Raw genomic sequence first — 16309 nt, forward strand, 5'->3', positions numbered from 1 at the left:
TGGAGTCAGGCATTGCTTTATTTTTGTGCTTCAGACAGACTGTATTTAAAACAAAGCAGATGTTGGTGCAAGTGGAAAACACATGGCACATGAAACATGAAATGAGGCCTAGTCAGTCAGTCTGAAATGCTTGTGCCGAATTAATATGTTTTTTGCAGTGTAGAGAAAAACTTGTGATTTCAGTGGCCTCTTTAGCTTTGAAAATAACCACGGAATGTGTTCTCTCTTCTCAGCTCATTTTCCTCGTAATCTACACTCCCTGTTCCTGTCTTAAGAGACTTTGGCTACATTGCATATGTAGCTAACACATATTCAGTTCATAACACATCTTCTTATAATGTGTATTAATTAACCATGCACCAACACTACACAGGGGCAAACGCATTTAGCTTGAAAAGCTATCTAAAACATTAGAGCATGTTGCTATGAGTATGTATGTGTGGGCGGGCGTGGCTGCTTTGCTCTCAGAGCAGGGCAGGGGAGAAGTGGTTTGCCCACTCCTAAGTGCACATGACTGTTTGGCTGGCCCTCGCGGAACGCCCAAAACAGTCATGGGCACTTTCCCTGTTCTCCATGCAGGCTGCATTACAGCCTGTGTAGAGAACATGCCCTGGCCCCCCTTCCGTGGTTAAATATTGAAGCAGGACTCTCGAATCAATCACAACTATGCATTGCAGCATTGTGATTGGTCAGGGGAGGTGGGCTGTGCTTTGTGCGCCTCAGTCCGACGAGGAGAGCAGGAGCGAAGATGCGGAACCCGGCACGGCAAGGTAAGTCTTTCTTTTTTTTAATGTATTTTTTTACATTGTACACTGTTTACCGCCCCACCTCCCTCACCCTGCGCACCGGCACCGGCCCCACCACCCGTGAGCCATGCCAGTCACCAGTGGTTCATGCCTGGCCTTGTCCTGAAGTGAGAGTGGACCACAAGCAAAAAATAAACTGTGAGCAAAGGTAAAAGATCTCTGGGACACATGCCACTAGATTGGTGGAGTCTTATTGCAACCATAACAACATAACTGTCTGATGCATTGTGAAGAAGTGTGGTGTGCACGTTATGCCTTACCAATCAGAGATGCTTATTTCTGGCTGTTTTTCATCCAGATACTGCTTTGAAAACCCTTCATCATAGAGGTCAATAGTTTGCCACTTGGCGCACCACCTGTGAATAAGAAGTACATGTTGAAATATGCAATCTGCAACTATTTTGAGGTTGTTACATTTTTACTATTCTAATTTCTAGTAGACACCAGGTGTGTGTGTATGGGACTTCATTCAGCCAAAGATGTGTTTGAAACATCATGTTAGCTTAGATTTACAAAAACTGTAAGTTTGCATCAATGAAACCGCCCCAAACACACACAAGGTAAATTCTGATTGGCTAATCCTACACTCCAGCATTAATTAAACAATGATAAAGCAGATAGGCGTACAGTGGTGCTCTAATTGTACCATCACAATGTTTTAATAAAAACAAATTGTTACTTATTGTTATAGTTCTACATGTTGTCAGATGTACCCATCGAAATCAGATTTTCATCTTTCTCATGTTCAGTTTTGGGCCTCCCTTGACCACCAAAGCAGCAAGAGACCTTCGTCGAGGAGGGAAGGATGTATTATAGCACCACTGGTGAACAATAAACATTTGCAGCTCTTTTTCTTAAGACCAACAAGCTTAAATACCTACCAATCCTGCCACCCAACTCAAGAAATGTATATATAAGGAATGTTGCCCACTTTTGCCTCTGTTAAAATCATTCACCCTTCGTCCCTAAACCCAAAGAAATATACAGAGGATTAACGTAAAGAGAATACATTTTAAAAAATCACCAAAAACTGCAGAAAACCCAAGACTCGATTTAGAGTTGGTTGTAATGGAAAATCTCACAATTTGCAGAGAAATGAAAAGTCCAGTGGAGAATCCACTTATCTAATATCATTCCTGAATGGTGGAGGAAATTCCACTGCACGATTCACTGCAGGATTGAGCTCTTCCTCTGGAAATTGGAGGTTTTCTCATTATCACCCGACTTTAAATAAGACACTCATTATTAACTAAAGCGTGTTATTGAGACGTAATAGACTTCAGCACTAAGAGTAGTGATAGTGTCATCAACAGTATTTGTAGTAGTAGCAGTAGCAACATTTAACAGTACGAGTAGGAAAGGTGGTAGTACTTGGAGTAACAGCAGCATTAAAGTAACGGCAGTAGCACTGCTGGTAACAGTTCCCAAGTTGCAGCATTAATTATGATGATATTTTAGGACCTTAAATGTTGCAGTTGAAATGGAAAAAGCATAATGTTGTACCTTGATTTCCTTTCCCTGCTGCTCAGCCAGTATGAATGTGATATGGGTGTGGAATGTTAGAATGTTGATGAGAGAGCAGAATGCTGGAGTGCCTGGTTGTGTGAGAGAGAGCCAGTTGGAGACTGTGGGCTGAGCAGCAAGGACGCTGCTCCTGGTGGGGCTATGATCTACTTATTGAAATGAAGTAATTATTAAGAAGTAATTGTAGATTAAAGAAAGTTTCTCTATTAGAATGGAAGAGCTCAGAAAGATGCATCCAGCTCCAGCCTGTATCCAGTAATTATACCTGTGTCATACAAAAGATGCACTAGAGATGACTTCAGCACATTCTGAATATTACATGTACAAGAATCCAAATACATCATGAAGAATGTTAATACAGAATTCTAAGAATACAAACACAACACATCCCCTTTTCTCTGTACAAAAATAAAATAATAATAAAAAATAAAATAAATAAATAGTAAAAAAACACACAAAAAAAATAACAATATATAGAATCCTAGTAAATGATTAATACAATGTGCATCATATTAATAAGGATCTTCGACTATCAATGTAATTCTTTAACCAGGAAGGCACCACCCTCTTCCTTGATGAATGACGAAAGGAATCTGATGTCTCAGTTTGGGAAGTAGAGGGAATGGATTCCACCAATTCAGAATTTACAACATTCGAACTGCTCTCACATTGGTAAACAGTAGGTACATCCCTCTCATTCCTACTCTGTGAAATGACATTAGGTATTTCCAAGTTTTGACTATTAATACATTCATTTGAGGAAGTACCACTTAAATATTCCAAATCTAAATCTTCAGGTTTCCAGTTATCGCTAGTTACAACTGGTTTGCATCTAGCAACTCTCCTCAAATTCCATACTTTCTCATCACTAACCCTCACATCATTTAGTAGGACTTCAATTACTAGACAAGGATCAGAGTTTTGAGTATCACCTTTCCGAACCTTATTGTTTTTTTTAATACAAACCCAATCACCAACCTTGATAACAACATCCTTTGTGCCATGTTTAGAATCATAATAACATTTACTTTTGTTATGAACAACTTCCATACGTGTTTTCACCACGTCCCTAGACCATGGCTCAATTTCACTTGAAAATAACCACGTAGGGATAGATTTAGATGTGGATTCCTCCCCTTCATGAGGACAAAGGGAGAAAACCCCTGTGGAGTCATGTACAGTGATACGGTAATTCCATACTGTTTTTCCTATTTGAGAAGGCCAATCAAAATTACTATTCAGTGATAACTGAATAGTAATTTTTAAAACTCGATTAAATCTCTCTACTACACCATTACCACTTGGATTGTAAAGTGATGTGGTTCTGTGAGTAATACCAAGCTTCTTGAAATAAGTTTCAGTCTTAATTGACAAAAATTGTACATCATTATCCGTAAGACTGCAAGAAGGAATACCCTCAGCAACAAAAGTTTCATCAAGAAAGGAAAGAACAGAATCTGTGTCAGCCTTACTGACTACTTTAACAACAGGCCATTTAGAAAACAAATCAATGAGAACAATTAAAAAACAATGAGAACCATCAGGTTCTTGAATAGGCCCCATAATATCCGCTGCTACACACTCCCAAGGATTCTAAGGAAAAAATCCATCAGATATAGGAGGACGACAAGTATTCTAGTCTTATCAGAAGAAGAACAGGAAATACAATTCCTTACAACTTTCTCAGTTTGCGAATCACAACAAGGCCAGCAAAACAGTTTCTTAACTAAGGATTTACTCCTAACTATTCCAGGATGTCCTTCATGGCAAAGTTCGATAATACCGTCACGTAATTTCCCTGGAGGAACTATTCTCTCACCCCTCAAAAGAGTGTTATGTGCAACTGACTACTCAGATCTAATTTCCCAAAATGGTCTGCAATCAGGGTTTAATAAATCTTTCTTTACAGGCCACCCATTAACAGTATATGAAATGACTGCTTGTAAGGTACTGTCTATTGAATACTCATTGTCCCATTCTTCTCTACTAAATGCAGCTAAACCTTCATTGTGTACAAAGGCAATTTGTAACTCATTCCACTCATCACTTTCACATTGTACCAACATGACTGGCATTCTTGATAAAAAATCTTCAATTACATTACTTTTGCCTTGAACGTAAATGATTTTGTAAATTAAATTCGGCATCCTCATAGAGATTATTGCTAGTCTAGCTGATGCAGTAATAACCCCTTCTGTTGTCAAAATTGTAACTAAAGGTTTATGGTCACTGCGCAAAGTACACATTTTACCCCAAATAAAAGATTTAAAATGTTCCAAAGCCCAAGCGCATGCTAAGGCTTCTCTTTCTATTATTGGATACTTCTCCTCACAAGGAGACAGTGACCTAGAAGCATAAGCGATAACTTTGTCATGACCATATTTATCAACTTGTGATAAAACAGCTCCAAGGCCTTTATTGCTTGCATCAGTAGGAATTACACTGTCCAGTGAAGGGTCAAAACTATGAAGCGCGGTGGCTTTAGCAATAGCATTCTTAATTTTAACAAAATCCATGTTACAAGCATTTGACCACTCAAAGTTAGAATTTTTCTTTAAAAGTTGGTGAATATTGTAAGTTATATTAGCAAAATTGGGTACATATTTCGAACAGAACTCCGCCATACCTAAAAATGATTTTACGTCATCTTTGCTAGTGGGAACGGGGGCCTCAGAAATAGAAGAAACTAAAGACGTTTTCGGTCTAACACCCTCCTCATCAATGAAATCACGAAGGTATGTCACGATTTTCTGTGCAAACTTGCACTTGGAATGCTCAACAATAAGACCTTTGCTCTCAAGGATGCTCACAACTTTTTTTAACCTTACTAAATATTCCTTCTCATCACCACCAAAAACCAAAATGTCATCCTGAAAAAATCTAACGCCTTTTTCATTTTTAAAAAGTTGGTACATCAAACGCTTGAAAACAGCGGCAGCTGAAGCTAACCCAAAAGGCATCCGCTTGTATTGGTAACACCCAAAGGGTGTAACAAAGGATGTAAATTTCATTGATTCGGGGGACAAAAAAATCTGGTGATAGATGACAAGTCTATGGTGGAAAACCACTTTGCACCATTCAAACTAGAAACCATTTAATTAATCTTTGGAAGAGGAAATTTGTCCACCGCAATGTTGGTATTAAGGTACCTTAAATCTACACACAACCGAATGTTGCCGTTGCTCCGTCTTGCCACGACAATCGGAGAAACCCATTCACTTGCTCGAATGGGTTTAATAATATTATTAGACACCAGTTTGTCCAATTCCTTACTAACTTCATCTCTTACCAACTGAGGAACATTCCTACACTTGTGTACTTTAGGACAAGCATTTTCCATGATGATATTCTTGTGCTCAAAATCCACTAAATTACCAAGATCTCTACTAAACACTTTTGGAAATTCATTCAAAATACTCTTTGTGATAGCGGTGCCGTCATCAACCACTAAAACTTGTTCACAGCTATTAGGATCTAAAATTATATGTAATTGTTTCTGATCGAACCAACCAAGGACTGGTGGTCCTTTCTTTGCAATATATAACTTCCCCCTGCATTCTCTTCCTTCAAGTTTGAAAACTAACTAACGCTAACCAAGAAGATCAATAGGTTCCCCACCATATCCTTCCGAATGGATGTCAGGAACTAACAATTTTTCACCTACTTTTAGTATAAAAGAGGATTTCCACATATCTTCATTGATAATTGTATTGGGTGAACCCGAGCCAGGATACATTTTAACGTCAACACCTCCAATATCTATTAAACATATTGGTTTGTTTATAACATCTTCATCATGAATTTTAGGCACAAGTTTATCATGTAAGTTCATCACTAAGCTGTTCTCTTCATTATTTTCGCAATTATCGTCCTCTTCCTCCATGTCATTTGTAAACTTTACTTTATTCTTCTTACTATTGCACGCCTTGGCAAAATGGCCTTTAAGACCGCAATTGGTGCACTTAAATTTCAAAGCTGGGCAACCTTTATAATCTGCCAAATGTTCTAAACTATTACATCTAAAATATTTTGGCCTAAGGTTCGAGGAAGCTTGTGAATGATTTGAATAAGAAGACTTTGCGTTAGGATTCAAATTGTTTTTTGGATAAGAAGTAAAACTTTTTCTTTCAGTAATATTCACTTTACTTACATCAGGAGTGAAAGTTACATTATTCTGTTTCAAAACATTAGCGCACCTGCCAGACATCTCAGCTTTGCGCACTATGGCCAGGATGTCATCCCAAGGAGAATCCCCATTGATCCATAACCTGTCTTGTATTGACAAATTATAGGCCTGCATAACAATTTGGTCCCTAATAAGTTCTTCCTGTAATACACCAAATTTACAATCAAGTGCTAACTTCCTGAGATCTGCAAGATAAAGATCAACATTTTCATCCTTTAGTTGTTTTCTTCAATTTTTTTTATACCTGGCTACCCCAATAGATACCTTTGGTGCAAAATATGTGTCAAGATGCAATAGTGTCAAAGCATAGACATTTAAATCACCAGGAAAGGAAGGTTTGTTCTTATTCTCATAGACCTTCAGCCCAGAAGGACCTAAGGAATGTAATAATAATCTTTTCTTTTGAGGATGTGACATTTTACCTTGTTCATCCAACGCATCTATATAATTGCAAAAATAAGGATTACACTCTAACAATTTAAGTGGTGGTTCTGTACCTGAAACCCAAAATGCTTGTGGAGTACTTACATTATAATTTGGTTGAGTCATAGTTCCAAAATAAAGATAAACAGATGAAGAAAGACTTAACACTTAAATTCGCAAAATCTTAAAAAAAATAAATAAAACACAAATAAAAATAACAGGTTACTAGATTACATACTTCAATACAACAGATAAATTGGTGTGCGAATCACCGGTAATAGCGTCGCAGAAACAGTCAACATATGAAGGTGTGCGAATCACCGGTAATGGGGTCGCAGAAACAGTCAACAAATGAAGGTGTGTGAATCACCGATCACGATGTCGCACTTGGTAAACTACTCCTTAACTGAAGAATAAAAGATCGTATTCTCAGGCGTGCTCCGGTAGACGAGTTACTTCAATCCTAACCAAAATGGTCACTGACGTGCGTGAAAGACGTAAAACGTGATGACGTACAAAGTATCCCAGCAGGTTGTTCGAAGGATGTCAGACGCATTGAACGTTCTCCATACGATGTGCATAGTGACGTTCTAAAATGTTTCCAGAAGACTATTCGAATACGTGGAATTAAGACGAATGCCAGCAGCGATGGAACGCTCAGTAAGTTTATTTTCTGGAAACTTACAGCGCAACTTATCCAACGGTAATCAAAGGCAAGATTTGATGAATCAACCCACGAGAGTCTCAGAACAAATCCGCCTTAAAGGTTCTCTTGATAATAATCGCACAACTCCAAACACGATCTCTACAACTTCTTTACGGAAGAATTAGGGAGTAGAAGCAAACAGTTAACAGTCACATAAAATAATAAGCATGTGGGAAATTCACATACCATCCAGTAAGGAATCGTCGAATCATCGATTAAAATCATCAATCTTGAGTACGACTACTTCGGTACTTCCTTTCTTTCCTTTTTCTTTTTAAGTGAATGAATGTGAACGAATTCCAAATTGGTGCAATTCCAGTCGCCAATGAAATGAAGTAATTATTAAGAAGTAATTGTAGATTAAAGAAATTTCTTTATTAGAATGGAAGAGCTCAGATGCATCCAGCTGCAGCCTGTATCCAGTAATTAGAACTGTCTCATACAAAAGATGCACTAGAGATGACTTCAGCACATTCTGAATATTACATGTACAAGAATCCAAATACATCATGAAGAATGTTAATACAGAATTCTAAGAATACAAACACAACAGTTATCATCTTGGAACTACAATCCTGAATCTAAGCTTAGATAAACCTCCACTTATTTTATACCTCATGCTACAATCATCCTTTCAACACATAATATGGTAAATACTAGCAGTAGTGGTGCTTTTAGTAGTAAGCTCTCTACTGGAAGTGGTAGTATCAGTAGAGCTGCAATGGGGGGGGGGTGTGTGGCCAAGACAACATGGCCGACTAGACGTGCATTGCTGAGGCTCCAGCAGTTGCAATGTAATCAGATTGCACCCTATACCTTCCTCCTGGCTGCACAGAACCATTGTTTGGCAGCAACACGTTCGAGATAACGCCCAGGCCCCACTGATTTGACTGAGCTAGCCCACAGAGGGCTGGTGGTAAAAATGCTCCAGACATGAGCGCAACTAAGCAGAGGCACCATCTTGGATGGTGCTGGAAGAGAGTGTGTCCCACAGGGTGGTGGCAGAGTTGACGTGAGAGAGCAGTCATCGGACCACAGAGTTTGGAACATCGGGCCAGGTGGAGTCAATATCTTGGATGGCACCGGGAGAGAATGTGGTCCACAGGAGAGCGGTAGAGCTGAATTAATGGAGTGATCCGCATCTTTAGTTGGTGGAGAGCAGAGAGATCAGGGCAGTGTGCTGATTCTGAGGAAAAGTACAAGCTGCTCCACTCAGAGCAACATACACTCATCCATGACAATGGAGCATTACAATCCTGTATCAGGCATGAGAAGCATGCGGAAATCCAAGAACGGTCTGGGACACACCAGGTGAGCTATACGGTAATGCAGACCTGCCCTGACAGCACTTTGGTGTCCAGGTGGAGTGGGATTAAGAATGTGGAAATTCAGACCGAGCTGACTCATGTCCGCAGCTGGAGGGCAGTCAGTGACAGGGGCTATTCCTGCAACAGAGCTGGTAGTGCTGGTTACATAATACAAGTAAAGTGAAGCTGATGAGGAAAGTACCGCTCTGGACCCCAGACGGGGAACAGAGTACAGCAAACTGAAATGTATGATAAAAGATGGGCAGCATTACACAACAAAAGCAATGCAAACTGGACCTCTGCAAATGGGCATTGAGATTAGAATAGTTTGTGCTGTGCTGGTGGAGACATTAAAATGTAATGAAGTAGGTGCAAAGATGCCATTTTATTGCAAGGGAGCAAGCAGGGTAAAGAACTAGAGCCAAAAGGTCAGTGATAAAGCGAAAAGTAGCTCTGGCTGGTCACTGAATCAACATATCTCAGAAACTGGGCAAAGAAGGTAACACCACGTGCTTGATATAATGGATCTAGAAAATGACAGTCCATGGAGCCATGCCTGCACCATAGCAGACCAGAATAACATGATACATATTATGAGTTGTGCCCCAGAATAGGCACAGGTGTTTTAGAGTTGCATACTTGCTAACAGCAGTATAAAAGCTGAATAAAGCTGAAGGAACTCAAGGACATGTTCAAGGTGACTCAAAGGTGGCCAGAGGTGGAGGTACAGCATTGGGGTTAGTTAAATGTCACACTGGCCAGTAGGAAACCGTACAACTCTGAGTGGATTACACTGCACAAAAGGTCAAGCAATAATAAAATATGTAAACCAAAGAACACCAAACGGTGGTCCAAGCAGTGCAGGCCCAATAATCCTTGTAAACATGGAGTGAGGAAGTATTGTGGATGCACCAGCCCCTGTAGAATTTGATACTATACTGGTAGCTATGGTGGAGTCTAGAGAGGCCTTGGAAGCCAAGATAAATATGGTGGTAATTGACTTGAACCTTCTCAAAGTGGATAAGCTCAAGAAATCTGACAGATTTATGATAGTCAAGTCAACAATAGCTATCACATACCCTACAATTTTAGACCTCCAGAAACAAGAATTTGAACTAGAGGCCAAAATAAAACTCAGAGTACAGTGCAGAATACCCCACGGGAAATTCAAAAAGCCATAACGCAAGGATAGTGAATCTCTCTGGAAAAAAAAAGAGCACAACATGAAACTTCTTTTAGAAGTATGGATTGTCAAACAACTGGCAGCCAAAGAACTGTCTACATTTTTGATAATAGAAAGAACTCACAAGGTACCAACATGATCACCAAGACTCATATCCTCACCGCGACTGATGGATTAATGCCAATAACATACTGCACACAAAGTAGCGAAACAGTCCGTAAGAACTGGAAAACAGTAACGTGCTGTTCGCCCCAGATTGCACCATATCGGTTGAACAACTAAGAAATCTATTGCTTAAGGTTAAGCGGACCCTCAGGATGCTTGCCTGAAATCCATGCTGCTTTTACCTGAAAAGCAACAAATCATTGATAAAGATAGACAAATGTTTTCACAAATCCAGTAGAAGCAGGGCCATGGGCAGTGAACTGGGCTGCAGAACACAAGGTATCACTACCTGCACGACGGAGGCCATGTACAAGTAAAAGCATTACAGATGACAGAATCCACTCACAGAAGAATAATCCAAGGCGGCAGAAGAACTATCGCATTAGCAGGCTGGGTCATTGACCAAGCAAAAGAAACAGGTTCAGAACTGGAAGGTGAAGATGCAGTAGTTTAAGGAATTCCAGAGGCCACACTGATGACATCAGATGAATTAATCTAAGATGGCACACCTAGCAAATGAAAGTATGCAGGGTGTGTGGTGTCCTGGGCTGGTGGAGGTATCTCCTGCTTTCCTCCTCATGCTGAATTATTCATCAGTCTAATTGATGATGGCTCTTCACAGAAAGGATCTGCTGCTACGAAGGACTTGAAGGAAGATGGATTATTATGCAAAGGCAGATCAGCGGGGAATCAATGCCCACCTTTGCATTTCCAGACCCATGAGTGGCCAGGTCTGGCTTTAGTAAATAGTTAAAAAGTTATTGCGCATTGGAAAGAATGAACCTTTCTATGAAAGGGAGTTTGACTCTTGTTCATGATAGGCAAATATGCATTCTGTCTGCTGTTTGTTTATAGCTAGGTTCACAACAAATGAGCAAACACATGCACTATACAAATTTGTTGTCTGTAAAGCCATGGCAGACTGCAGCTAGACAGAACAATACTGATCTGGGCCATAAGCAGAACCTATTCTCACAAGACACAACTGACCAATAGCAACTACTAATATATATACAAATGGATGACCCAGAATGTAAGGGGAATGGGTGCCTAGTCAAAAGGTATAAAATATACGTATTCTTGTGCGCAAGGGGAGTGATGAAGACTGTTTTCAGGAGACTCTTTTGACAGCAACTGAAGGTATCATAGTGCAGAAGAATTGGAAGGATCAACTTATCATTCTATCTACTCAACAGAGGGGGAGAGGGATGCTAGTGTAGGCTAGACCAGGGCTTGCTTTTGTGATGAAGGGAGTGGAAATAGATTTGGAGTAGATATGCCTTTGAGGACGGACAGTTAAATTGCAAACCATTGCCAATAGGCAGTGTATATGCTCCCAACACATTCCAAACTGATTTCCTGGGCTTACTATATACACAAATACTGAAATGAATGACTATACTAGTGATTTTCGGTGGGGATTTGAATAGTGCACTAAACAGCAACAGAGCCTTACCTTCAGTATCAAATATTTATTCCTAACAGAGGTTCAAGATACTGTTTCCATAGACATATAATACAAACAGTCAGTGATACCAACAGATTCAATTATTAAAAAAGCAAAAAGGGGCGAAATGGAGAGATTATATAGAACAAACTATATTGAGAAACCCATATGAAAAAGAATTAAAAATATATATTAATTTTACTCAGTTTATAAAGAGTAAAGCAATTAAGACAAACGCTCAGCACAATACACTGGTACATGAAAAATGTGGTGTACAATATCAAAACCAGACAAGTGACAGACAGAAGGGATTACATAGCAAAAACGTGTTCAGGACAAAACTGAAACAACTTTAGAATCAAACATTTTATTATGCGGCCAGTTAGCATCATACACAGCCCAGCTGCCTACATCAACTCACCGGCAGGGCGTAAGCAAGCAGTGAGTAAACACAGCATTCAGACCTACAACCCGAAGGGCGATCCTGCGTAGTAAAAACCATAGGCACCCCCCACCGGCATAGCGGGGTCCGCAATTTTCATAGACGAGAAAACCAACAAGAACCAAGAAAGAAAATAGAGGAAACATCCCCCTCCCCCCCTCCACCCGTCCCCCCCTAGTCGATCCCCCCCATTCCCCCCCTTCCTCCCTCCCCACTCCGCATCAACCATCAGTCAAGGTAAGCGCATCACACCCACCCCTCTGATCCAGACAGATCCGTCTCTAGAAGCTAGGGCGCTGGCACAGCACCCATCGGACCCAGGGGGATAAGCTGTAGAACTTGTAGGTACTTTGGACATGTAACTTCTCTAAACTCCCTAGACAGAAGTCGCAGAAACGGGGCCCACAGGGTAGCATATTCGGACCCTCTGCCAGCCATATTCAAGGAGAGACGTTCCATCGCCAAGGCATGCCACAGGCGCATCAACCAGTCACGCACTTCCGGGACGTCCGGGGAGACCCTGCGTGCCAGCAGGACCTGTCGTGCAGTCAGCAGTTCTAGTGCAATTTGTCGACCTAGCGGCGTGCGCAGTGGGAAACAAGCAGGATGTGGGAGGCCTAGCAGTGTATACTCAGTGAGCCTAGTCAATGTGATCTGGAATGCAGCGTCTAGTTCATCAAGAACCGTTTTCCAATATCGTTCTAGCTTAGGGCAGTGCCATAACAAATGCAGGAGATTGCCCGACATACCGCACCCTCTCCAGCAGAGACTGGATTTAGCCCTGTCCCAGGATGCAACGCGCGGTGGTGTATAGTACCAGTACGTCGCTAGCTTGTAGTCCGACTCCGTACCCGCTGTGTTAGCTGTCGTGTGATGTGCGCAATAGAATACCTGCTCCCACTCTCTCTGCGAGAGTGGACGCCCCAGTTCTACTTCCCAACGCACTTACGCCTTTGTACACTGCCGCCGTGGGTCACGCAAAATCATGGCATATAGTTCAGAGATAAGGCTCCGATCATTTTTTTTGCGCAAGAGCCATTGCTCGAAAGCTGTGAGGGAGCGCGACATCAACGCCACGTTAGCCGGATGTGTCATCCAGTGTGCCGCCTGTGCATAAGCAAAACCATCTGACACGTCCAGTAGGGAATGTTCAGATCGTAGCTCCGAGAAGGGGACAAGCCCCTCAAGATCCAAAAGCATACCCACCCTCTTACAATCCTTCTCCCGCCAGCGGTGGAAGACCGGCGATGCAAGGCCAGGGGGGAAGGCGGGATTGTCTACAATCGGCGTCATGGGTGAGGGGTAGGTCGTCCAACCTTTACGAAGTGCCAATTGATCCCATGCCTTGAGTGTTGGTGACGTCACTGGCGAGGAGTATAGCCCCCACGCCCTATCTTTGCGAGGCAACCAGAGTTCCCGCCAAATGTTGCAACCCACCACAGTCTGGTCCATGAACAACCAATGCTTACTCGATTCCGGCCTATTCCATTCAACCACGAAGCGAAGGCAGGTGGCTTGAAAATAGGCCGTGAGATGGGGGAAGCCCAAACCACCAGCTGCTTTCGGGAGTGTGGTCGTCGCAAACGTCGCCCGGGGGCGCTTGTTGTCCCAGAAAAACCCATTCAGCAAGCCCTGGAGTTTCTTCAGAGCTCCCCTCGGTGGTGTGAGGGGGAGCATTTGAAAGACGTAAAGTATTCTGGGCAGAAGAGTCATTTTAATAGCCGCTAACCTGCCAAACCAGGGCAGGTTGAGGCGCGACCATGCAGAGATAGATTTGGTAGTCTGCTCTATCAGTTTGGTGTAGTTCAAGGAAAGTGTCTGGGGCACAGTCGACGCAAGGCGGATGCCCAGATACGTGATGTCAGACTGCGTCCAAAAAGAAGTCGAAATCCCGCTGCAAGTCAGCCACCTCCTCCGGCGGAACAGAAATGTTTAGGATTTCAGATTTAGTAAAGTTAACCTTAAAGCCTGCCGCGTCATGGAAAGCCCGAATCTCCGCAGAGAGGCAGCGTAAAGAGGCAGCGGGGTTCTGTAGAGCCAGAATAACATCATCAGCGTACAGACTTATTTTATGCTCGTCAGCTCCAAATCAAATGCCCACAATGTCGGGGTGGGACCTGACACGCTGGGCAAAGGGCTCCATATAAAACGCAAACAGGAGCGGCGAAAGGGGGCACCCCTGCCGCGTCCCTCTGGTGATAGAGAATGGAGCCGATCTACAGCCATTGACCCGCACGACCGCTCTCGGAGACACATATAGGGCCTGAATCCAGCGCAAGAAATTACCCTGTAGTCTAAAAGCCTGTAGCACTCGGAAAAGGAACCCCCACTCGACCCTGTCAAAGGCCTTCTCTGCATCGATGGATAGGAGGAAGGCCTGGGTCTTTGCGCGGTGGACTCCATCCAGCAGGTGCAGCAATCTCTTAGAGTTGTCACTACCTTGGCGTGTAGGAACAAAGCCCGATTGGTCCGGTTCAACCACGCCATCCAGGAGAGGGCTAAGCCGTGCCACAAGGATGCCCGCGAAGAGCTTGGCATCGATGTTGAGGAGGGAGATTGGCCGGTAGAAACTACAATCAGCGGGGTCCTTACCAGGTTTAAGTATGAGCGTTATGGCGGCATCAGACATAGAGGGCGTGACCGAACCCGTGTCCAGGAACGAATTAAAGAGGTGGGTCAGAAACGGAGCCAGTTCCCGGCAAAAGGTTTTATAAAAAAGTGCTGAGAAGCCATCGGGCCCGGGGGATTTAGCTAACTTTAGTCGGGCAATGGCGGAAATAACCTCCTCAACGCGGATCTCCATGTTCAGGTCTTCGACAGCATTCTCTAATAAGGGTGTAATGCCAGCCGCCTCAATGTACCGGTCACAATCTACGGGCGGTGTACCCACCTTTGTGTACAAGGTTTGGTGAAAACGGCGGAAGGCCGCCACGATCTCGGAGTCAGTGGTATGCGACACAGATTGGTGGTCGCGGATGTCGGTGATGGCATGGGATTGGGCCTGGGTCCGCAAGCGATGTGCCAGCATTTTACCCCCCTTGTCCCCGTTCAGGTAAAACTTATGACGCAGGCGCAGCAGCGCGTATTCCGCCCTATCGAAATCCAGATGTTTCAGCATGCGCCTCTTGGTTTCGAGCTCTCTCCAAACCCTGCGAGCCCCGCCCCCAGTACGTTTATGGACAGACTCCAAGCCTCGCACCTCCCCCTCCAGCTCCTCTCTTTTATCTCTTCGAAGCTTGGCATACGTGGCTGCTAAAGCAATAAAGTCCCCCCTAACCACCAGCTTCAGTGCCTCCCAAATAGATGCTATCGCCGTTTCTCCGATTGGGTTCTCGGCGAAGTAATGTGTGATAGTGTCCCTAACCTTCGCCACTACAGAGTCAGCGTTAAGCATGGAGTCGCGCAGCCGCCAGCCAGCTGAGGGAGGTCGCGTGCCGCATAGAGTAAACGTGACCGTCAGGGGCGCATGATCTGAGAGGGATCGGGGGTGCAATATCCGGGTCGTGGAGGTGGGGCAACAGGGCGGAAGAAGCTAGAAAGTGGTCAAGGCTCGCGTATGTCTGGTGTGCGGCCGAGTAATATGTGTAGTTGCGATCTTGGGGGAGTTGTAGCCGCCATACATCATGCAAACCACCATCCGACAACCACTGCTTCCCTTCTGCTGACCAGGTCCCTGAGTTGTGCAGCATATTCGCCGATCTATTGAGAGTCTCATCCATTACAAGATTAAAGCAAGGACCTGGGCCAGAGCTGTGCGCAGAAAAGGCTCCTGCTGTGTATTTGGTGCGTACATGGACCCAATGGTAAAAATCGTGTCCCCCCACTGCATCCGCACCGCCAGAAATCTCCCCCGTATATCTACCAGATGAGTCAAAACCTCACATCGCATCGGGAGCTGAAAAGGAGGGCAACTCCGTTCTTCTTAGCCGGGCCCGAGGACCACAACTGAAGCGGGAATTTCCTATCTCGCATTCGACTCTCATCCTTGTGGAGGAGGTGCGTCTCCTGCAAGAGGCATACATCACCCCCAGACTGCTCAAGGAGGGACAGGACCGCAGAACGTTTCACTGGATTGTTTAGCCCCCAGACATTGAGGCTCACCACTTTCAGCTCCCTAGCC

The 16309-nt window shown here is 43.4% G+C and overlaps 1 protein-coding gene across 1 annotated transcript in view; it reads right to left on the reverse strand.

The window, feature by feature from the left end:
- LOC147659346 (F-box only protein 2-like) overlaps positions 1-16309 on the reverse strand; it is a 92830-nt gene that overhangs the window by 20809 nt on the left and 55712 nt on the right. Inside the window, exon 4 of the mRNA XM_086951830.1 lies at positions 1067-1162. Coding sequence (XP_086807956.1) covers positions 1067-1162 — 96 coding nt within the window. The remainder of the gene's footprint in view (positions 1-1066; positions 1163-16309) is intronic.

This window comes from Lissotriton vulgaris, unplaced genomic scaffold (genome assembly GCF_964263255.1).
Source record: "Lissotriton vulgaris unplaced genomic scaffold, aLisVul1.2 SCAFFOLD_2173, whole genome shotgun sequence".
Taxonomy (NCBI): domain Eukaryota; kingdom Metazoa; phylum Chordata; class Amphibia; order Caudata; family Salamandridae; genus Lissotriton; species Lissotriton vulgaris.